This window comes from Bemisia tabaci, unplaced genomic scaffold, assembly GCF_918797505.1.
Source record: "Bemisia tabaci unplaced genomic scaffold, PGI_BMITA_v3".
Lineage (NCBI taxonomy): Eukaryota > Metazoa > Arthropoda > Insecta > Hemiptera > Aleyrodidae > Bemisia > Bemisia tabaci.
The window spans coordinates 20,598-44,891 of NW_027311782.1; the positions used below are offsets into that span (position 1 = coordinate 20,598).

Here is a 24,294-nt window from a genome sequence, read left to right on the forward strand (position 1 = left end):
ATGTTTTTCTAGTGTTAATGATATTGTATTTGCTTGTTTCATCTCTTGCACTCAATTAGTTTCTTAGAAAAATGTTTGAAGTCAAAGTTTTTCATTCCAAATTTTCGTTTTTAATCTCTAAATTATTTGCGAGGTAGATCAAGCTTTTGAGGTGTAATAAAGTATGTAAAAAAGTCACTTAATTTTAGCTGGAGCTGCAATTTTTTTGTTCAGTGTTTAAAATGGAGTATTCTGTTAGCTCTGAGATTTACGAATAACAACCCTGTTGCCTGTTCATCACAGTTGTAGAGACAAAATTATTGAACGGCAATCTTTGTTTCTGATCTTGGACCACAAAATGGAGTTCCCTCAAGGTCCTGGGATCTCTTGACACTTCTGACACTCTTGACAGGAAATCCTGTCAAATTTCATGGGAATTGTACGATAATTCCTTCGGTTATGTCCAAAATTTGCTCTTAGCCAAGCTAGTAAACTTACCGACCCAATGACCATCTACTTCTTAATCAGTGAAGTGGGTGACTCTGCAATTCATCACACTTGCAGTGGTATGGTCTCAACTTTGATAGCTGTGTCTTTGAGAGTTTAAGGCAAAACCAGAGGCATTATGGTAACTCCCGTGAAATTTGACAGGTAATAGGAGTGTTAAATCAAGAGACCACAGGACCTTGAAGGAACTCCTTTCTGTGGTGTAAGATCGGATACCAATATTGTCAGTGCCTTTACTTTGTGGTTTAAGAATTCTGTAATGCTAAGTCAGCATCTGGCGTTACCAGCTGTGCTTTTTCATTAATAGAGGTTCAGGAAATCTGAAGTGCTAAATCAGTATCCGGAGTTTTTAAACCTGCATTTTTCGTTAGTTGAGGTTTAAAATTTTGTAGAAATTAGCATCTGGGGTTGCCAAACCAGCCTTTTTTCGTAAATTCAGTTTTAGTAGCTCTGCAATGATAAATCAGCATCTGGCATTGCTAGACTAGTATTGTTTCGAAAATTCAGTTTTAGTAGCTTAGCTATGCTGAAATAGGAACGGGTGTTGTCAAACCAGATAAATACTAATGGTGTTTTACCATTAGGATTCATGGAGTTTAGGCACACCGTCACAAATTATTAAACGGCAATCTTAGTTTCTGATCTTGGACCACAGCGTGGAGTTCCCTCAAGGTCCTGGGATCTCTTGACACTTCTGACACTCTTGACAGGAAATCCTGTCAAATTTCATGGGAATTGTACGATAATTCCTTCGGTTATGTCCAAAATTTGCTCTTAGCTAAGCTAGTAAACTTAACGACCCAATGACCGTCTACTTCTCAATCAGTGAATTGGGTGACTGTAATTAATTCATCACACTTGCAGTGGTATGGTCTCAACTTTGATAGCTGTGTCTTTGAGAATTTAAGGCAAAACCAGAGGCATTGAATCAGGCGAATCAGGCTGAATCAGCAAGTTGACATCTCGCACATTTTTTTAACACCTGGAAAATGCTGATTTGTCAACGGCCGTTCCTATTTTAGCATTGCTTTTTTTTCCGTGTGGCCACTTTCGGGGGATGCCACTAATTTATTGATGTGTCACTTCGGAACGGTTCATCCAAAATCGACCGTTCTAGTGTCGTTGGAAAGCTTTGACAAAGAGCTCTTCAGGTATGTAAATAAAATTGGGCTTAACTGAAAAAAATTTTCTGATGCAAAGTTTAATTTTCTAAATAATAAAACTCAAAATCGGACCTTTTGATTTCTTTGAAAATTTTATGAGATGTTGATGGAAACCCTCGACTACGCGTGTGCAAAATTGCAGAGCGGAGACTTGGTGGAGTCGGAAGTTACAGGATGAAAAGTTTGAAGTGCAACACTGTGCTGCGACTTACGCAGTCTCCAGTCCCGAGCTCCGGGAATCGTCCCCGAAAGCTTCTTCAATTAATCTATTTTGAGTTTAAGTTCAGACAAACCTTACTTTGTTGGTGAAAGTAGTGTAAATGAAACATGGTGCCAGTGTCTCCGTTGGACCCAATGAATAAAGTCCAGCACAAAAACCAGAAATAGATTCTTCTATGTGGAAACAAACTGTCTTTTTATGTTGATCCAGGATGTAGGTTTGACCATCCCATGAGGATGCAATTATTTCGTCTTGACCATCTCCTGTAACATCTAACTTGCTGAGAGCAAATAGTTGATGATCTACCTGCAGCGACCTATGGATTGCAGAAGTGAGAAAAAAAATTGATGACTAAGACTTGGTAGTTTTGCATAGGTAGGTTCTGAATATTTTTTAATGTAATTTTAGAAAACTGATTGTTTTTCAATGTTCAAAGATCAACCTCCAAGCTGAAGGCAGGGCAATTCTTACACTCATTCCTAAACTCCTACTCAGTGTTGGCACACTCATTTCAAAATCCTACGCATACAAATAAAAATGTCATCATGAAATGGCGGGCTAATGACATTCCGTCTGAAACTTGTATTTCCCAATGAAGCTTGTACATATTGGTTTATAAAGTTGCCTTAATGAATTTGGGGAGAAAGAGGTATGGGTGGATTTCAGCTGATGGGATAAAATATGGGAAAGACATGTAACTGGTTGCTCAAAACTTTCAATTATAATATTTTCTCTCGATGTTTCGTTTTTTGCGTAGAAGCAGGTCACACCAACCACGAAAAAATTCCTCAGGAGATTTGAATAACTTTAAACCTTTTTCTCAACGTGCTAAACAGTGAAAATGTCAGTTTGGTGACAAGTAACTCGGAGGTAGTCAATGTATCGAATCGTTATACAGGGTTATTCAAAAGTCACGCACCACTGGCCATAACTTTAGTTCTAATTAAGATATCGACTTGCGGTTTAAGACGTTTTCCCTCATTTCGAGGGGGAAACTTTTTAAGGTACTTTCCAGTTTTTGATTCCTTCGGGGGGGGGGGGGGGGCAACTCAAAAAGTTCAAATGGCCACCCCCTTCATGGCCAGTGGTGCGTGACTTTTGAATAACCCTGTATAAATAAACCAGAACCTTTTGCGAGCTTTGTCTGATTTTTTTAAAGTCTTGAATGTATATTGTTTGATATAATATGCATTGAAACACCAGAAAACTACAGTATTCAATTTAATTTGAGACTTGAAGCGTGTACCTAACTCAATATTATGTCAGTTTGGTGACGCTATGCGTTTTAGTTTGTGGCCACTCAAGAGATAGCGCTTGTGTGCAGATTAAGGCATGACTGAGTGCAGAAGTGGAGAACGAACAGACGTGTACTTGATAAGTCCACATATTTCTTCCAATTTCAGCATGATTTCAGTTGTTTCCATGGTTATTGGAGTGTCTCACTTATTCAATGTCAGTTTGGTGACGATGTTTTCCCATCAAAACTTTTGGTGGAATATGTGAGCAAATATTATATAAATATTTTTTTCTTACATCTACAGGTGGCCTCTCGACCTAACCTTAATGATTCGTTTGATTTTGTTACTGTAAATTGGATTACATTTTGCAATAAGGAACCACTATCTCTGGCTCTTCCATTAAAGCACATATCTGCATAGGGAAACCAATGGTATATATGTTGTTTCTAAATTGGGTCAGATATAGTGGTTCCTTGTTGCAAAATGAATCTAATTGGCAGGAAAAATTAATAACAGCAAAAAGTCAGATTTGGCGACGTCACCATAAAGTGCGTAAGTCATAAAGTTTTTAAAAATTTCAAAAATCCAATGAAAGATTCGTTCTTCTCGAGCCGAAATACCCCCGGATAGCAAACATCAAACACACTATACAACATCAAACATCTTATACAAATCCGACGATAAGCAGCCTGAATATCCACTTCCCGCTCTAAGCCGCCGTTTTAACCGCCGCCATTTTGAAAAGGACTGACATTTCTGGAAAACTAATGCCAGAATCGTTTTTCTCGTCCCGAAAAACCCTAGGATTCTGAGTTTCAGACCAATCCGCCAATAAAAAACGGAGATGCCAAATTTCCGCCATTTTGAACTTTGACCGGCCGCCATTTTGTCAAAAATCAACATTTTGACCTGCGGTTTGCGCCAAAAATTTTCTTTTTTTATTACCTTTCGAATGAGGTATCACAAAAGGGGGGTTGCCATTTGAAAAACAAAGTTAGCCCCCGCCCCCCAAAATTTTGGGGGAACCAAAAAGTTGCTACCTTAAAGCGAGGAACATTCCCAAAGTTTCAAACTTCTATCTCAATTAGGAAAAAGGTTACAGGGGTGGTGGGTGACTTTTGGATAACCCTGTATAATCATTGAGGAGGGGAGAGCTGCCATATCCATATCCGCTGATTGGCAGCTCTGTACATGAGTGAAAGCCCCAGAGCCCCAGCCACAGGGGATGCTAGTCAGCTGTTACTCTGAATACAGCAGTTCTCTATATTAAACTCCTGGCCTTATTTTTCATCGCTCTCCACGTTATTATAACAAGGACGACGCATCAAAACACGATTCTGTGACCAGCGCAACTGACCCATTTCTTTCAGTAAACATTTGGACTTGATTTTGCAATATGGAACTACAATGATTTCTGGCTCAGTTCATAAATGACGTTTGTGTCATTAGTTTCTCTAGGCACATAAGTGTTTTTGCAGGTGCGCCAGAAGCTCCTGCCTGGATGGGCCTGTTATAAACTTTTGCTAGAGCAAAAATAAGAGCTGTTCCTTATGGATAATGTCTTAAAAATCACGATGAGCGCGTCGGCAAACTCTGAAATGCACTCCTAACTTTTAAGCGTAAGAAATCTGCGTTTTTTACGCTTCCCGCTTCTAAAAGGATACTACGGCACAGGTGAACATTTCATAAGAGGAGTCAGTCGTTCCATTCAATCCCTGCTTAACAGGCCGACGCTTCCGCTCGCAAGTTGAGGAGGTGCGAGGTCAATGAAGGTGGATATCTATCAACGCGAGAAAAATGTGAATGTAAACACGCTGATTGTTATCAGGTGGTTAGAGTCATTGTCCCGTCAGTGTTTTGGCGGATTGGCGTCGGCTATGTTGAATATTGCGTAGTATCTTTGTGAGCGGGGGTTGAATGAAATGTCTCTTCTGGCAAAATGTGCATCTAAGCCGTGGTATCGTTTTTGAGGCGGGCAGCTCAAAAAAAAAGGCAACTTTCTTATGCAAATTGTGAAGTAAGGAGCGCATCTCAGACTTCGCCAATGCGCTCATCGTGATTTTTGAGACATTTCATCTGAGTAACAACTCTTATTTTGGCTCTAGCAAGAGTTCGCAACAAGCCCATGGCAAAATGTAGTCCCCCTTTCAACCTTTCATTGCAAATGATAATTCATTTTTATTGACATATTATTTATTCAGTGACGTTTTTTGTTCAAATTACTAACCCAATGCACTTGGCTTTCACATAGACATCTCAATCGACGAGTTTCCGACCACAAAGAATGACACCAGGTGCATAAAGGGATCAATCTTTTTCCTTGAGGAGAGAAAAAGAATGCCTAGGAATATAGGACATTCTTGTTTCAACACATTATGCGACTATTGTCTAAAGCAACCAAGATCAGCGCTTAATCTTCAAACTAAAAAAAGCTACGGCAAGAAAAACAGTTCCTTTTGTAACACCCTTGTATGAATAAAAAATCAAATTAAAAATAGAACACTATAGTGCAGATTTCGAAAATCGCTATTGAATTACATATTGTCGAATTTTAACATCAATATCTTTTCTTTTAATTGATAAAATTATTTTGATTATCAAAACATATATTTTCGACATTGATAGAAGCTTCCTATTTTATGTGCTTTTAAAATTGTTTTGTAGAAGAAAACATTAAGATTAAAGTTTCTGATGTTTCACAATTTTGATAAAATCGATACTCATTACAATGTAGACTTACCAAACAACTTTTTCATCTTGAACAAGCATTAAACTTCCATCAAGAGTGGCAACAGCATAACGTGTTCCTCCTTTCTTCTTGTCTGTCGGTAGATTTGTTTTCAGGCTCCCAACTATCTCCGAGGATATTCCAGGATTTCTCATTTGACTAGAGTAAAGGGGGTGATAATCGACTTCCATCGTAGTTATCTCTTCCTCACTTTATAAGAATACAAACAGTGAAGGTTACTAAAGGTTGCCCACCTATTCATAGACTATAGATATTGATGTTGCAAACACCAATTAAAAACACTTGACTTGGATTCCCTATTCTATTCTGTCGGAACTTTTGATATCTTCACTTTCAGCATGTTCATTTTTTAGGGTATGCCCTGGGATGGATTACAACTTATTTTGGCCGGTACGATATCTTTATATCTTATACTGCTTTCCTTGTTGGTCTTTACGATTTAGTTTTTCATTCTTTGGCATAGATTACTGGATGGGAGACAAATTAAAGCATCACTGCAATATTTTTCTCATCAAAATTTCATGCAGTAAATAGAGAGCATGATAACAATTTCCAACAGCAATTGGTAAATGAGCTCTCAAAGGTTTATGTGACCCCCAGAGAATGCGCCTGTCCTCTTCGCCACAGGGGATCAAATAAGAGACCCTCCACTGGTATCTCAGCAATGGTGGAAACTTTTACTTTTGGGACTTCAACATTCAACTGTTGACCGACCTACTGGGTCAATGGTTTAACATCGTGATGGGAGTCTCCTTTTTCCAAACAAACCGAAGTTTGGGAAACTTGCTTGCCTCATGCCGTACCCGAAGCTCATCATATGCCTGGTAGGTAAGGTGACTGTTGTTCCCTTAAAATTTTCCATAAGGGAGTGTTGAATCCCCGATAGTGAAAGCTTCCACCTGTCACCAAGAGGACAGTAGAGGGTCCCTTGTCTCTGAGCGCCTGCATCCCCTGGGTGGAGGCTTTGGAATTATCTGCCAGACAGGCAGCTGTATGTAATGTACCCATGGACGAACTTTAGGAAGGGATGATAGGGCTCATACGGCTTTTGGTGGTGGCTTCTTGGAGAAAGGGGTGCGTGCAAAACGGGCCATTTCACGCTCATGTCGGATACCATTGAAACATGCCCCATTCATTCATCTAACAATGCCCTATGATTTCCCAAAGTTTCAAGTCCCCAAAAAATTTTGGGGGGAAGTGGCGGGGGGTCAAAGTTGAAAATCCGCTAAATTTTCGCGAATTTTTTACTCGAAAACTACTAAACATTTCGAAACGCGGTTTAAACGAGCGTTTTTAGCGTGAAAAGAGCTTTCAGAAAATGTATAATATCATAGGGTTTTGTCGACTTAAACTCGAGTTATCGCCTCCGAAGCGCCGGAACACTATAAAATGACCCGCTTTTTTGTCACGTTCGGGCCGATCCCCAAAATACTCCATTTTTAATGTCTTTGAAAAACTGATATGTTGTTCCTGACTCTCTATGACACCTATATGTCTTTACTGTATCCTGGGGAAACGTTTTGTTCGCGAGTTATAAGCGCGGAAAGGAGCGAAAATCGGGAAAATCGGCTATTTTGAACTGCGCGCGTCGAATGGGTTAGAAGGAGAACGCCCCCTCCTGTTCAGTTCGGCGAATCACACTCCTCTGCCGACCTCGCATTGTTGCCACATGTCTCCTGATCCGTCGCCGCGCGCAGTTTAAAATAGCCGATTTTCCCGATTTTCGCTCCTTTCCGCGCTTATAACTCGCGAACAAAACGTTTCCCCAGGATACAGTAAAGACATATAGGTGTCATAGAGAGTCAGGAACAACATATCAGTTTTTCAAAGACATTAAAAATGGAGTATTTTGGGGATCGGCCCGAACGTGACAAAAAAGCGGGTCATTTTATAGTGTTCCGGCGCTTCGGAGGCGATAACTCGAGTTTAAGTCGACAAAACCCTATGATATTATACATTTTCTGAAAGCTCTTTTCACGCTAAAAACGCTCGTTTAAACCGCGTTTCGAAATGTTTAGTAGTTTTCGAGTAAAAAATTCGCGAAAATTTAGCGGATTTTCAACTTTGACCCCCCGCCACTTCCCCCCAAAATTTTTTGGGGACTTGAAACTTTGGGAAAACATGGGGAATCACGCCCTCTTTTACATTGTTTCTTATGCAGCTTTCTAGAGTACACCCTATATTTCTCACCTCCACATAGTTCTGTTTAATAGAAATACGTCCAATTCAGAACCCTAAACATGATAAATGCGAATGTAGTTAATCATTTTTGGTGGCATTGTAATTACTGATCCCTCCTTAGTCTAGACAGTAATACTGTTCAATTTCTTTTTTTGAGCTTTCTCGAAATAAGGTTGCTTTTTTGGGGGACAATCACAAATACAAACTAAAGTCGGTAATGTACCTTCCACTGGGATCAACCATAGTTTTGGATCGTATTCGCATGAAAGTTCCGCCGGGTTGGGAGATCAACAGGCATGGGAGACCCTCCGCATTATAATTCAAAGTAATGGAGCCAATTTGATTGGCACACTCCCATTTATTAAGGCACACTAGCTTTCCACTGGCAGCATTTTGGACCCAGCGATAAGATCTGACTACTCGATCAGTGAGACCAACGACTAATTCAACATTTCCATCGTTGTCCACATCTCCTAGGATCAACGCCTATCGAAAAAAGAAAATATTAAATGAAACAAAAAAGTAATCCAGGTGTGAAGGAGGTGATATTCTGGAGATATGTTGGAGAGTGAGAGACGACAAGTCAAGGGCTACTGGCACAGAAGTATATGTGTATATATTGATATGATGATACTGCTAAGGGTATGTACAAAGAGCGGGTCCACGTCGCGAGGAGGGAGGGGATGCGAGTCCTTGCCATGATCAGAGGAGCGAGCGGGTCCAGGCAGGCCACGAGGAATGGGTCTACGCCGTGATATAGGAGACTTACTCATCCAAAAATGTACGTGCAAAACAGGTCATTTCAGGCTCGGAGCGGATACCTTTGATACTTGCCCTATTCATTCACCAAACAATGCCCCATCTTTTCACAAAGTTTCAAGCCCCCCAAAAATTTTGGGGTGACGCGGCGGGGGCCGAAGTTTAAAATCAGCAAAATTTTCGCGAATTTGTTACTCGAAAATCAAGCATTTTTGAAGAACGCGGTTTAGACGAGCGTTTCCAGCGTGACGAGAGCTTCCAAAAAATGTTTAACATAATAGGGTCATAGGAGACCGGAGGGCACGTAGCAACATTGCGAGTTCGGCCGAGGAGTGTTATTCCTAGAACTGAGCGGGAGAGGATGTTCTCCTTCCGATCAACGCCGCGCGCGCCGTTTAAAGTAGCATATTTTCCCGACCTTCGCTCCTTTCCGCTCTTATAACTCGCGACCTAAACATTTCCCCAGCATATGGTAAAGCCCTTCAGGGGCTACAAAGAGTCAGGAACAACATATCAGTTTTTCATCAAAATTAAAAAATAGCTTTTTTGGAGTCAGCCCGGACGTGAAAAAAAGGAGGTCTTTCTTTAACGTTCCGGCGCTTCAGAGGCGATAACTCGAGCTAAAGTTGACAAAACCCTTGATGTTAAACATTATCTGAAAGCTCTCGTACGCTGGAAACGCTCGTCTAACCCGCGTTCTACAAAATTTCTTGATTTTCGAGTGACAAATTCGCGAAAATGTTGCTGATTTTTAACTTCGACCCTCGCCGCGTCCCCCCAAAATTTTCAGGGGCTTGAAACTTTTTAAAAAGACTAGGCATTGTTTGGTGAATGAATAGGACAAGTCTCAAAAGTATCCGTACCGAGCCTGAAATGGCCTGTTTTGCAAGTGCCCGCTCTCCTAATCACGGCATGGACTCGCACCCCCTCCCCTTCGCGGTCTACACCAGTGCTCCTTTCCCCCCTCGCGGCCTAGACCCGTGCCATTCCATGAGAAATCATTCAGTGCGGTTGCTCGACCGGCTCGAAAATCTATTATGATTTTTTCTCACATTCTGGCATACTAACTAAGCACAAAAATGGCTGTTTTAAATTTTTCCACACCGGTAGCGGCTCCCCAAAGTTCACTCCAATTCCCTCTGTACGAGCGGTGGCCGAGTCGTTTAAGACGTCGGACGCGTTCACTTTGATCACGGTGTGGGTTCGATCCCCGACTCCTGATTATTGCCTGATTATCATTATTCGTTGTTTTACTGCAATATTCCATCAAGCAGTCATTCCAAAACGCGTCCTTTTGACTTCAAAAAAAAATTTCTTCTTTATTCATCAAAACCAAACATTATTTCATTCTAATAGTAAAGTATACCTCATATCGTAATTTTTTAAGGGAAAATAAAACTAACACTGATAGAAGGGTAAAAATAGGGCCGCAAAGCGGCCTATTGATAGCGCGGAGCGCCTTCAGGGGGTTGGGCCGCGTAGCGGCCAGGGAGCGTAGCCCCCTAGTATTACATACAGCATTTTTTCAATCAACGCTCAGTCTAGCCTTAATGCGGTGATTGCTGTCAATTTTTTCCTCTCTACTGCACGACCTTACGCTCATGAACGGAGACAAAAAAAGAAAAGTGATGACTTGAGTTTTTCTTCCTCTGAATCTCATGGATTTGTATCTCTGGCTCCGAAATCACCGGGGGTCGTCTTGCTCCCCAGCTATGCAGATTTCTTCAGATCGCTCGCTCAGTCTGCCTCCTATGTGAAGTCTAATCACGCTTTAGTTATGACCAGTAAGATCCTCTTTGCTTCAGCATACTTAAAAGTGTATTTTGCTGTTGGAAAATACAGTGTTTTTCTCGCAGCGTCCAAACTACACTTTTCTCATTTGACGGCCAACAAGAGCTCATGATGTGAGCGACTGCACAGCATAATAGATCAGATCATCCAGGACATCATCATGCTTTTCCAAAACTCTTGTTGCTTATAAGATTAATGGGCTCCTGGATGATCTGATCTATTATGCTGTGCAGTCGCTCACATCATGAGCTCTTGTTGGCCGTCAAATGAGAAAAGTGTAGTTTGGACGCTGCGAGAAAAACACTGTATTTTCCAACTGCAAAATACACTTTTAAGTATGCTGAAGCAAAGAGGATCTTACTGGTCAAAACTAAAGCGTGATTAGACTTCACATAGGAGGCAGACTGAGCGAGCGATCTGAAGAAATCTGCATAGCTGGGGAGCAAGACGACCCCCGGTGATTTCGGAGCCAGAGATACAAAACCATGAGATTCAGAGGAAGAAAAACTCAAGTCATCACTTTTCTTTTTTTGTCTCCGTTCATGAGCGTAAGGTCGTGCAGAAGAGAGGAAAAAATTGACAAAAATCACCGCATTAAGGCTAGACTAAGCGTTGATTGAAAAAATGCTGTATGTGATATGGTAACGCTTCACCACGAAGCCATACACTAATGATACTAATGATTTTATATATATATATATATATATATTCTACCTCTCCTTCTCTATTGCTAATAGTTGTTAAAAATCTTCTTTTCATCTATTGCTTTAATATAAACTAATATATATTACTAATATATATTTTTATGTACTAATAATTAAGACTCTGTCGATCCATGAGCGCATAGAAATAGTTTGATGATACTGGAAACTAACTTTTCTTGATAAATTTTACTTGTTAAGAGGGAATATCATGAGTTTCAACGAGAAAAATGGAAAAATTCAAGATGATTCTAACCTCAATCTTGTGTGTAAACAACTAAACGGCCGTAGGGAGAGACAGACTGATGATTTTAGACCTGTTTTCAACTGCGATAACTCAAGTGAAATTTGTCGATTTGAGGCGTTTAAAAGGTCGGACTCCCCTATTTGACGCTTTAGCGTCGATTTCAGGAGTGACCTTAGTGGTTCCCGGCGTTTAAAAGGTCGAAAATTCGTTTTGAAATTTGAAAGTCGTTTCTTACGGGGAAACGCCATTAGTGCAACAAGGACAGCCAATTGTTTGGAACCCGAGACCGTTGTCGAAAGAATCAATGCTGCCTATGACGTCACAACTAAATGAGTCCATGGTAGAGTACCTTTATAGACAGTGTATGGCCATTCGTATCTTTTTACTACAGGAAAACTGTTCCGCTTTTTGATTGGTCAACGAGTTTTTAGGCTTCATGATGCTCTTAGGGCCGTAAATAAACAAACAAGATGGCGGCTCACCGTAACATCGATAAGAAGCTAAAATTTGACAAAAATTTCAATTACACGGTGGTAACAATTTAAATTAGTATATCTACGAATAACACATAAAAAACACATGAAAACACTGTTAAATCGCCTTTCGCCTATATCACAGGAGGATGTAAGATGTGCATAACCTCAAACTTCCTTGCTGATAACAGCCATCTTGTTTGTTTATTTACGGCCCTAAGAGCATCGTGTCAGCCTATTCGCTCGCGACCAATGAAAAACCGGAACAGAAATGGCCATACTCTGTCTATAAAGGTACTCTAGTCCATGGCTGTACTCAGTATGACTCACTATGGTCTGTAGGGTGTGTCTTATTTTTGAGTTTTGCGAAAATCAAGTTGGTCAACCCCTAAAAAGTTTCTATGTAGTCTCTAAATGAACCCCCTAAAAGGAAAAAATTTTAAAAAAATTTTAACCCGTGCCTCAAAGGGCCTAAAGGGCCTAAACCCAAAATTCAAAAATTTTGGCAAGCGACACATCAATTCTGAAGGAAAATGGCAAGTTACGGTCCTATTAGACCAGAAATTTCGTCCGTTTTGCCGTATCTTGAAGCGTAAGGTCACAAACGGCCCAATGCCGACGTGAGGCTATGGGCTGGCGGGGCGCGCCGCGGCCGGCCCGCCGCTGAGCGTACGCGCGCGGCAGGGTTGCGCATCGCCGCTTTACACCGGCGTAGAGGAACGAACGGTGGGGTGGGAGGGGGATATCCGGTGGAAAAGCATCCAAATTTTCTATCCATAATGAGAATGCATTATACTTTTTCAATATAGATGAGGAAATATGAGCCATACAAGGAAGTGATGAAAAGAGTGACAAATACATAATATAGTTTGTACGGTTAGGAGTGTAAGTGGGGAAAATTTGCCGTAACTACAGAACAGCCCTGAAAATATCCGGGAAATAAAGGCTGCTATTGATGAGAGGTTTGCATGAGAGGTTTAATTAAGGACTAATTAAAAAGATAGGTGCGATGTTGTCGAATCGTAAGCCCTTTCCGCGATCAAAAGCGATTAGTGTAAATTTAATTGGAAAAGTTTAAGAAAAATTTGATGAAAGAAAATTGCCCCAAATTCGGGAAGTGCTTAAAGTGTTTTTCTATTACGTGAAGTTTTCGCACATTAATGTCAATGGCGGTGCGTCAAAAACCTCTGATCTTGTAATTCCAATATGGAATGAAAAATGTAGAATCCCTGTGATACATAGTGTCCATATTTTTAAAAATGTTTACATTTTTATGAGGAGTGGAGGCGCGTATCAAAAAATGCTAGCCGTCGATCGCTGGTTCAAGAGAATTTGGAGACTGATTTTACGGCAAAAATCGACGTGTTATTCGACATTGCTTAATGCAATACTCTAGATATCATGGAAAATGAAGAGGATAAAGCATTTTTAATTCTTCAGCGAAAACCTGAATGAGAATGCATAATATCCACAGTGAAGGATACTATCCTTGCAGCAGAGGTGAGGAGAGCAGACAAGAAGAAAGCTCGCGCCCAGGAGAGTTTCTCGACAGGAAAAATTCACGCTCGCTTATGAGTCCCGCCAAACGGAAGAAAATAAGTTTTTTCATTTCATATGAAATCACTGAAGGTTTGATACATCAATAAGACTTTGTTTACCCTCCTTTTCATTGGTGTATTTGACGCGGCATCAATTAGAAAGTTTTATTCAATCGGTTCAATCTGGCTTCGCCAACTTACAGCTGATGTTGATTGCCTGGCCTCACCCAGGGGGCTAAATGACACATTAGCCTCATTTACTCAAATCTTCCCCAGTAGCCGAGTGGTCAAGGGCATTGCTCACGGTTATAAAGAGTGGGGTTCAAACCCCAAGTTAAATCATATTTTTTCGAGAAACTAATATTACATTTTTAATTATAGCAAGTAACTGTGGCGGGGGGGGGGGGGGGGGGGGGTCAGTACCAGAAAATGTAAGTGGGTAAGCCATATTGAACCTCTCGAATAAAACTTTCTAATTGATGTCACGTTAAATGCACTAATGAAAAGGAGGGTAAACATAGACACTATGTATCACAGGGATTCTACATTTTTCATTCCATATTGGAATTACTGCCATTGACATAAATGTGCGAAAACTTCACATAATAGAAAAACACTTTAAGCACTTCCCGAATTTGGGGCAATTTTCTTTCATCAAATTTTTCTTAAACTTTTCCAATTAAATTTACACTAATCGCTTTTGATCGCGTAAAGGGCTTACGATTCGACAACATCGCACCTATCTTTTTAATTAGTCCTTAATTAAACCTCTCATGCAAACCTCTCATCAATAGCAGCTTTTATTTCCCGGAGATTTTCAGGGCTGTTCTGTAGTTACGGCAAATTTTCCCCACTTACACTCCTAACCGTACAAACTATATTATGTATTTGTCACTCTTTTCATCACTTCCTTGTATGGCTCATATTTCCTCATCTATATTGAAAAAGTATAATGCATTCTCATTATGGATAGAAAATTTGGATGCTTTTCCACCGGATATCCCCCTCCCACCCCACCGTTCGTTCCTCTACGCCGGTGTAAAGCGGCGATGCGCAACCCTGCCGCGCGCGTACGCTCAGCGGCGGGCCGGCCGCGGCGCGCCCCGCCAGCCCATAGCCTCACGTCGTCATTGGGCCGTTTGTGACCTTACGCTTCAAGATACGGCAAAACGGACGAAATTTCTGGCCTATAAGGACCGTAACTTGCCATTTTCCTTCAGAATTGATGTGTCGCTTGCCAAAATTTTTGAATTTTGGGTTTAGGCCCTTTAGGCCCTTTGAGGCACGGGTTAAAATTTTTTTAAAATTTTTTCCTTTTAGGGGGTTCATTTAGAGACTACATAGAAACTTTTTAGGGGTTGACCAACTAGATTTTCGCAAAACTCAAAAATAAGACACACCCTAATGGTCTGCCTACGAGAATGGAGAGGCCGTAACTAGTCAGTTGTGTGACGTCAACAGAGACAAGACGTCAAGCTAATAGATATTTACCGAAAACAACAAGCATCTCCGGGTCATCGGTGCATCGATGAGTGAGGCAGTCGCTGCGTGGACCAATCAGAGTGGCCCTCGATCGGCCTTGCGCGAGATCCGCCGAAGTAGAGTCCCTTTATACCCAGAGTTAAGACAACTCACTTTTGGTTGGGCCAGGGTTGGGCTGAAAGTGGCCTAAAAAAAATCCAATTTTGATTGGTTCTCGCTCATGGAGGCCGAAACGAGTGCACCAAGATGGCGGTACCTCGAATGTGAACAAGAATAATGAAAATATTACCTAATTGTGGTTTATCAAGAGTAAATTGTTATTTCCATCGGTCCAAAATGAAAATAGATTAAGAAATTATTCACAAACCAATCTCATTTTCTTTTTAATTGATCAATTTGTTGATGTTGTTGTTTTTGTGTGACAGCATCGCAGGATTCCTGATCCTTATCCCTCAATATCGTTCGTTTGGGTGCACTCGTTTCGGCCTCCATGGCCAGCCAAGGCCGGCTGCCAGTCAGCTGATAATCGAGTTGTCTTAACTCTGGGTATAAAAGGACTCTACGCCGAAGTTGCGCGAGCGGCCCGTTTGAATCTGAGTGGAGTAACGATTTTCGACATTACGCTTTCATTTCCTCGATTTGTAGAGAATGTCACAAATGGGTTAGTTGGTTTTCAAAAGTGAAATTTCATCCTCTTTCGAAAAGGTTCTTATGAGATTTTGCGTCGGATTAACCCTGAAAAAGATATCGGCGAGAAATCATCGCGCGGCAAGCGTTCTCCCATAAGAACGCGTGTTAAACCGCGGCCGAGTTTCATCTACTAGTGTGACGTCACAGAATCATAGTTACGGCAACGGCAAATCGTACGGCAATTCGTAGGCAACGGGTCAACACAAAGACATAAAGACGGAGTGCTCGTATCTAAAAGCACGGGGAAAAAGTGAAGCCTGGTTTGGCGCTGGCGGCTGGGTGCTTGTGTGAGTGTGTAAATGAGCGCAGGAATCCATGGCGGCAAACGGAAATTTGATTTGAACTTGTCCTCTTGATTTTTCCACATTTCTTCTTCGAAACCTATTTTAAATGCCTAAAACGAATAAATTAAGAAAGTTGGGACTGCGTCCTATTATAATACACCTACTTTTGCTCGGTAACAGGCAGTAATCTCAGATAAAGTTAGTTTTTCTTCTGCTCATGGTGGTTCTGCCGGTTCAAACAGGCCGTTAGAGTCGTAGATGACCGTTACTCCCAAATGAAATTAATCGGTCGACGACGGACCAAAACTAACCTAAAGTTATAAAAATATGGGTGTGTAAGTGAATTTGGGCAAAAATCAACCTAAAATACTTTGTTTCCGCAATTTTATTTAGTTCGCGCCCTACATTTGAATTTCAAACTTGTCCTGATTTCGCCGCCAATCCTCTAGCCAATAGTAGAGGTGATTGAAAAGAAGCTTCATTTTTTGCTTTTAGCGCTCCGTCTTGTCTTTGGGTCAACATAGAGTCCCTTTATACTGAGAGTCAAGACTATTCGGCTCATGGATGTCACAAACGGGAATAAAGATTACAGAAATTGAACGTTTTTCGTAATCTTTGATCGGCCCATTCTCAAATGCCTTTCTCCGTTCCTCCTCTCATTCCGTTTGTTCCTTGCCGAACCCGTAATTCCCTGGTCCATTCTAGAGTCCCTTTATACTGAGAGTCAAGACAATTCGGCTCATGGATGTCACAAACGGGAATAAAGATTACAGAAATTGAACGTTTTTCGTAATCTTTGATCGGCCCACTCTCAAATGCCTTTCTCCGTTCCTCCTCTCATTCCGTTTGTTCCTTGCCGAACCCGTAGTTCCCTGGTCCATTCCAGATTATAATCTTTGCAATTGGTGAAAATGTAATCTTTATTCCCGTTTGTGACACTGTGGAGGCCTAAAATACGGGAACCAATCAGAAACGGATTCAAATTGTTTTGACTCTCAGTATAAAGGGACTCTAGTCCATTCCAGATTATAATCTTTGCAATTGGTGAAAATGTAATCTTTATTCCCGTTTGTGACACTGTGGAGGCCTAAAATACGGGAACCAATCAGAAATGGATTCAAATTGTCTTGATTCTCAGAATAAAGGGACTCTAGGTCAACATAAAGCGTCCAGCCCACGTAAAAACTGGGGCTCTCAAACTGGCACTAATTCTTCTATTTCTCAGCCATTTCTGCACGGAATGCCTTGAAAATTTCAAGATCTGCAGCCCGACCACAGACTTCTAACTTCCATCGATATTGATAGAACTCGGTTCCATTCCAATGGAATAGCCTTCGAGGGCGACCATCAGACCTAGATCTATAGAAACGGCCTTTGGAACTCTGTTCCATCGCTCATGGGTCGATAGAACTGCTCGATTCCATCGAAATTGAGGTTAGGGTTCTTCTTTTTTGTACGTGCTTCTCACTCGTCGGCCATTGAAGTTGATTTAGTTCAAGTTATTGGTTGAAACCGAAATTTTGAGGTTAGTGTATCTCCCGCCATTTATGTTTTCCAACCTGCTTCTTCTTCTTCGATGCATGCATCAAGGACGGTGATTGGTTGAGAACATTTTCCTCTTTTTCAGTTAATCGTTCAACATCGCACGCCTTCCATCGCCGTTCCATCGCGGTCCGTGGTCGCAAAAATTCTGGCGATAGAACTGCTATGGAACAAACTCGCACTTCTATCGCCGGAAGCCATTAGAGTACCTATATTGAGAGAGTATGGCCACTGGAGTTACCACCTTAGAGTACCTATTGAGGGTTGGCCTTGTACCTGATTGGCTCAGCCATCTTAGGCTGAATGGAGCCCTTAGGACCCAAAAATGGCGGACGCCAGAAGTTAATGTAATGCTAAATGACTCAAAATGTAGTTGTCTTTGCTTATCGTAACGAGAAATTTACTCAAATGCACTATTGCGACAGCTTTACATATTTTTAAGGCTAATCGTGTGCAATTTTTGAGAAAATTATCTTAGATGTAGTAAGGTTGGCAGCAAGTGCGGTTGGTGATAACCGTCAAAAGTTGGCAATGACCCCCCTCCCATCCACAAAAACCAAAACAAAGCACCGCCATTTTTGGGTCCTAAGCCTCTCCATGGGGCCCAGTGGCCATACTCTCTCAATATAGGTACTCTACCACCTCTGATTGGCTCATCCATCTTAGGGGTTTTGCCGACTGGCGACTTGGACGGTCAACCGTTGGAATTCGGCGATTTACCCCGAATCTCCACCGCGGCGGTGCGTTTTCGGGGGTTCGGCACTCTCAACGTTGTGACGGACCGCCGCCATATTTGTTTACGAAACCAAGCCTAAGCCTACCGATCGCATGCCCAAGCATCGTGTGCTGATCGATCATAGTATAATAATTCAAAATTAATTTAATCGTTTCAGTCGTTCCATTTTAGCCTCAATAAGCTAAGCTCACCGTTACGCGAACGTAAGTATTTGTTTACTTTTTGCAACTGTTTCACTCCACTTGTACATTGTACCAATGTCTTCATGGAGTGGGTTTTCCACCGGAATTTACGTATAAAAGTCTCCAAACGTCTCTGATTACCTAATTGGTATGAATATCTAGTATTCTCAAATTTAAATGTAGTAGCGCTGCTTGATTTTGTAACTTTTAACTTCGAAGTTGTTTGTGATACCTCTTCGTTGATGCATCAAAGGTAACACCAGCCTCTTGCCGTAATGTGTCAATATTTGCGAAAGACGTTTAACATCCAACAAATTCCATTGCTCTCAGCAGTATAAACCATTATTTCAGTATTTTCCAGACCAAGTGCAAATAACTGAGAGGATAAATGCATAAATATCTCTTGACGCTTGCTGCCTGTTGGGCTGATTGTTTTATTTGTGTTGGGGTCAGAACAAAGCTGAATCAATGGCTTTTCTAGTTCAGAGGTAAGGAATTTATCGCAAGAGAATAATTTGATTCTGTTGTGCAGCCTCTCATAACACAGCCAGACCTAAAGTCCACATGCTTCTTTTAAGGTCAGAAAGGTCTTTAAAGAAGTCAATATAAGTGAAAATTTTTTTTCGGGCCCTCAGCTACTTTATCTGCAAAGTGAAATCTACATTTTAACCATTCATGCTAGATATTCCAGAGAAATTGGTCAGTGATGAGTCTAAGTGTGTAGACTCTGATGGAAAATCCACGGACAATGACGCTGGTGTTTTGAAGACAGTTACAAAAAAAAAACAAATGTTTGCAAATGCGTAACAGACAAGTATCGAATCTGAAGTCTACCATAAACGTACGACTTAACGTAGATTTGAAAGATTAGATTGAATGATTAAATGTAGCTGTGCCATTTCAGCTGGACCCGGGAAATCTAACTGGAGAGGTCTTGTGCCTGCGGGGAGGGAGTTGGGCGCTGCTGACACACTTCACAGTGAAATTGACCAAAATTGTCCCAGAAAAATGTTAGTACTCTCTCTGAATAAGGGGGAGGGGACAATCCCTATTTGCCTGATGTGTGAGAATTTTCACCTCATGATAAATTTTAATTTGAAAAAATATGTTCTCCTAGAAGCCCAACCCCTTTCTTGCTAGCACCATTTACATTTTTAAAGCAGCCTCAGTCTTGATAGCCTGCTGAATGGGTTCCATAATGAGCAGAGATACAAAATTGCATGCAATTTCATATAAGGTAAAATTTCATGAAAGTATAACTTCTGCAATAGGCTCAGTAGGCCGTGAAATGCGTAGAATCAGAAAATCTCAACATTTAACAAAATAAGAGTCAAACTCTTAATTTTATTATAAGATAATTTTATGGGTGGTGTACACTCCTCCTAAGAAATCTGTTGTACTTTCATATCATGTTAGATTTCATTTTACATCCCTGATAAGTGATGACAAAAAATCTCTGAAAAGAAGGAATGAATGCTGAGGATGGTCGCTCAAGACTCATTCTTCTGGCTGCTACTTTTTCTCTCCTAGAATGCATTGATAAACGGCCGACATTGCAGCTTTTGTCTTAACGGGAGAAAACTTCCTTCATTCGACTATCAGGAATTAATATTAACTTGATAAAAATATTTAAATGTAAATTTTAATTAAGTACGTGGTTGCTTCAAGTCCGCTTATTAAAGTGTGGATCTTGCCCGCGATCCATAAATTCAAAACACCCGCGCAATATGCGCCGCCATCTTAGTTGTTTACATGAAAACGTTGAGGTGCTCGATCCCCGAACATGCACCGCCGCGGTGGAGATTCGGGGTAAATCGCCGAATTCCAACGGTTGACCGTCCAAGTCGCCAGTCGGAAAGATTCTCCATCTTAGGCTGAATGGAGCCCTTAGGACCCAAAAATGGCGGACGCCATAAAGTTAATGTAATGCAAAATGATTCAAAATGTAGTTGTTGTTTGCTTATCGTAACTAGAACTTTACCCAAATGCACTATTGCGACTTTTTTACATATTTTTAAGGCTAATCGTGTGCAATTTTTTGAGAAAAATGATCTTAGATGTAGTAAGGTTGGCAGCAAGTGCGGTTGGTGATAACCGTCAAAAGTTGGCAACGACCCCTCTCCTAGAGTCCCTTTATACTGAGAGTCAAGACAATTGGAATCCATTGCTGATTGGTTCCCGTATTTTAGGCCTCCACAGTGTCACAAACGGGAATAAAGATTACATTTTCACCAATTGCAATGATTATAATCTAGAATGGACCAGGGAATTACGGGTTCGGCAAGGAACAAACGGAATGAGAGGAGGAACGGAGAAAGGCATTTGAGAATGGGCCGATCAAAGATTACGAAAAACGTTCAATTTCTGTAATCTTTATTCCCGTTTGTGACATCCATGAGCCGAATGAGCTTGTTCAGCAATTCGTAATTCTTGCATTTTTGGAAACTAGAGAGTGCACAGAGTTCACAGGAATTTTCCCCGATTTTTTTGAGCAATATTAACCCACGAAATACGAGTCCAAAAGTCCGTATTTTGGGCTCCCATTTAAACGCGCGCCGCTTGGCCCATCTCAAAATGGCGCCCATTTTCTCCGTCCGGCGGTGGCCACACTTTTGACCCGGCGGCGTGCCGGCGAGGTACCTCTGCATGCCTCTGCCGTGTGTGGGTCGTCTAAACCACAGAATATATAAGCTTCACCAACAGAAGGCTCACTCCCAGCGTATCTCGGTCGAAGAAGAAGGACACACCTAGAAAGCAATGTTTACATTTTGCCTTTAGTCCGGAGCTCGGACGACCTTCAACGCTGTCAGTTTGTTTGGCGAAAAGCGCTCCTTCCTATCCCCATTTTCTACCTGAACGCATTCACGTGGCAACGTTGCAGAGTCGCTGGAAAGTACCTCTAGAAAGTGCAAAACGCGATACATTGGAGTAAACGGGAGTGAACCTTCTGTTGGTGAAGCCTATATATTCTGTGTCTAAACAAACGAAGATTGATAACACAAATGATCCAAACAACTCGAAATCTCTCAATTTTAATTAATTTAAATCCATTTTCGACTTCAATCAAGCATTTGGCAATAATATTCATCGTATTTTACAACCAGGAGCCACGGCCTATCGGCTCATTTTAAGGTGCATTCTGAAAATCAGTCTTACAAGTCCAGTCAAGGCGGATAAAGAATGGTGGTCGCATTTCGATTTTGGCTGCCATCTTGAAGCGTTGTGACGTCAGGAGGGTACGGGTTATGCCGTGCAATCCGAGGTTGAGTCGGCCCCCCTGGCCCCGGCCAGCCCATGTACCCGATGTACCCGATACCGTGTGACGTCCAGAGGGTACGAAATGCGACCACCATTCTTTATCCGCCTTGATTTTCAGTTTCAGGGCTCCTGGTTGTAAAATACCAAGGCGGATAAACACAGATTAGTCCAGATCGCTAACATCGGCGGAAGAGCGTGAGTAGCTTTGTGAGCGCCATTGGCGGGAAAATCCATGGGCATTTAAAACTAGGAACCAAAACTGAAATTTTGGCTATTTTCAGCAGATTTTCGGCGGGAGAATACTTCTTTTTCAGATTTTTGTGGGATGAAACGTTCCGAAGAATTCAAGAATTAGTTTCTCAGTAGAATTTATGTGGTTCAATATTTCCAGATTAAATAATTAAGGTGGAAATAAATAAAGAAGGAGAATTAATTAAAATACGAGTAAACAAGGCTAAAAATTATTGAAACACTAATAGGTAAGACGTTTCGAACTGCTTCCAGCTCATTTTCAGCTGCAAAAACACATAAAAAGAAGTAAAAAATTGAGTGGCGACCTAACCTCAGCCGTTATCACGTAACCACTCATAATAACGGCTGGGGTCAGGTCGCCACTCAATTTTTTACTTGTTTTTATGTGTTTTTGCAGCTGAAAATGAGCTGGTAGCAGCTCGAAACGTCCTGCCTTTAAGTGTTTCAATAATTTTTAGCCTTGTTTACCCGTATTTTAATTAATTCTCCTTCTTTATTCGTATAATCGGGCTATGTTTTTGTGCTTTATCGGTGGAAATAAACAAATCAGAGTTCATCAGTATACTGAGTGGATGACATTATTGAAGAAATTTGCAGATTATAATATATCATATTTTTGAAGTTTAAAGCCTTAGAAACCGAAAATTAAAGCAAAATCCTGCCAAAATGAGACTTTTGGTTCCTAGTTTTGAATTCCCGCCAGGCCCCCATGAGAGCAGTTAATTGCTACCAACTGTTGTAAGAATATTGAAACAGAATACTTAGCATAACAGTACTTGATAAAATCTTATTTGATCAAAAACCATTATTACACATTACTATTTATACTTTTTTCAAGCTTTATAATCAGATTCAATAGGAAATTTCTCTCGATCCGGTCAAGTTCTTTCACTACTGGTAGTGCCATCAATTTTCTAAAGTTGCCTAACCTGTAGCAAAATTACTCACGCTTCTGAAGCATTGGCTAGATTGGATTAGAGTCCCTTTATACCCAGAGTTACGACAACTCGATTATCAGCTGACTGACAGCCGTCCTTGGCTGGCCATGAAGGCCGAAACGAGTGCACCCAAACGAACGATATTGAGGGATAAGGATCAGGAATCCTGCGATGTCTGTCACACAAAAACAACAACATCAACAAATTGATCAATTAAAAAGAAAATGAGATTGGTTTGTGAATAATTTCTTAATCTATTTTCATTTTGGACCTATGGAAATAACAATTTACTCTTGATAAACCACAATTAGGTAATATTTTCATTATTCTTGTTCACATTCGAGGTACCGCCATCTTGGTGCACTCGTTTCGGCCTCCATGAGCGAGAACCAATCAGAATTGGATTTTTTTTTAGGCCACTTTCAGCCCAATCCTGGCCCGACCAAAAGTGAGTTGTCGTAACTCTGGGTATAAAGGGACTCTAGATTGGATGTTAGCGATCTGGACTAATCTGTGCGGATAAAGAATGGTGGTCGCATTTCGATTTTGGCTGCCATCTTGAAGATGTGTGACGTGCAGAGGGTACGGGCTTTTACCGCGCGATTTGAAATGTACCCGAAGTGTACCCGATGCGATGCCGCGGCGCGAGGCTCATACAATTTCCAAACGGAATTATGAGTTTTCCTTCCTGATGAAACGCTTTCAGATCGTAGTCTGAGTTAAAATTTTTACGGAGAATTTGCAAGGAAGTTACAATCATTCTAATGATTAATATTTCTGGCTGAAAGTGTTTAAAGAAATGTACCCGATGGGCTCGTTCCTTCACGCACATGTGCAACTTTCTGACGAAACTGGACCTATCATTTTGGACTCAGTATATTTCGGATTTTTGAGAGCTGTAATGCGGTAGTTTTTCCTTAGAAATTTGGAAATAACGTCCAATCATTCTTCTTTTTGATGCTGAAAACGGAGAGGGGGTCGGGGATTTCTGAAAAACAAAGGGAGGACTCCCCCCAGATAAGGGGGTTTGGGGGATCCCCCGAAAAATTATATTGATAATCAGGTACCCATGGAGAAAATAAGAAATATTAAAAAAAAAAAAAAAAAAAAAAAAAACCTCTTACGGTTTTTAAACTATTTACTGATAAAGATAGCAAAATAAAATACACCGCTGTAATTTCACTTTAAATTCGGGCTATCAACGCCAGAAATACTTACAATGATAAGTGACTATACAATACCTTGTAGCGTTAGAGTGCAGCGTAAACCTCAAACCCCTTAACTCCGCAGTTGGGTTTGTTTACAATCGTGACGTCAAGAGGGTACGAGATGCGACCACCATTCTTCATCCGCCTTGGTAAAATACGATGAATATTATTGCCAA

The 24,294-nt window shown here is 41.0% G+C and overlaps 1 protein-coding gene across 7 annotated transcripts in view; it reads right to left on the reverse strand.

Moving 5' to 3' along the window:
- The window catches only part of LOC140223726 (KICSTOR complex protein ITFG2-like), a 48,605-nt gene that overhangs the window by 14,114 nt on the left and 10,197 nt on the right, over nt 1-24,294 (reverse strand). For 3 of the 7 annotated variants that reach the window (XM_072305956.1, XM_072305951.1, XM_072305955.1), the window contains exons 2-4: nt 8,261-8,523; nt 5,848-6,045; nt 2,059-2,185 (exon numbers count right to left, since the gene is read on the reverse strand). In XM_072305956.1, coding sequence (XP_072162057.1) covers nt 2,059-2,185; nt 5,848-6,045; nt 8,261-8,523 — 588 coding nt within the window. Of the gene's footprint in view, nt 1-1,942; nt 2,186-5,847; nt 6,046-8,260; nt 8,524-24,294 lie in introns of all 7 variants that reach the window. The other 4 variants (XM_072305950.1, XM_072305953.1, XM_072305952.1 and 1 more) reach the window with 2 other exon arrangements.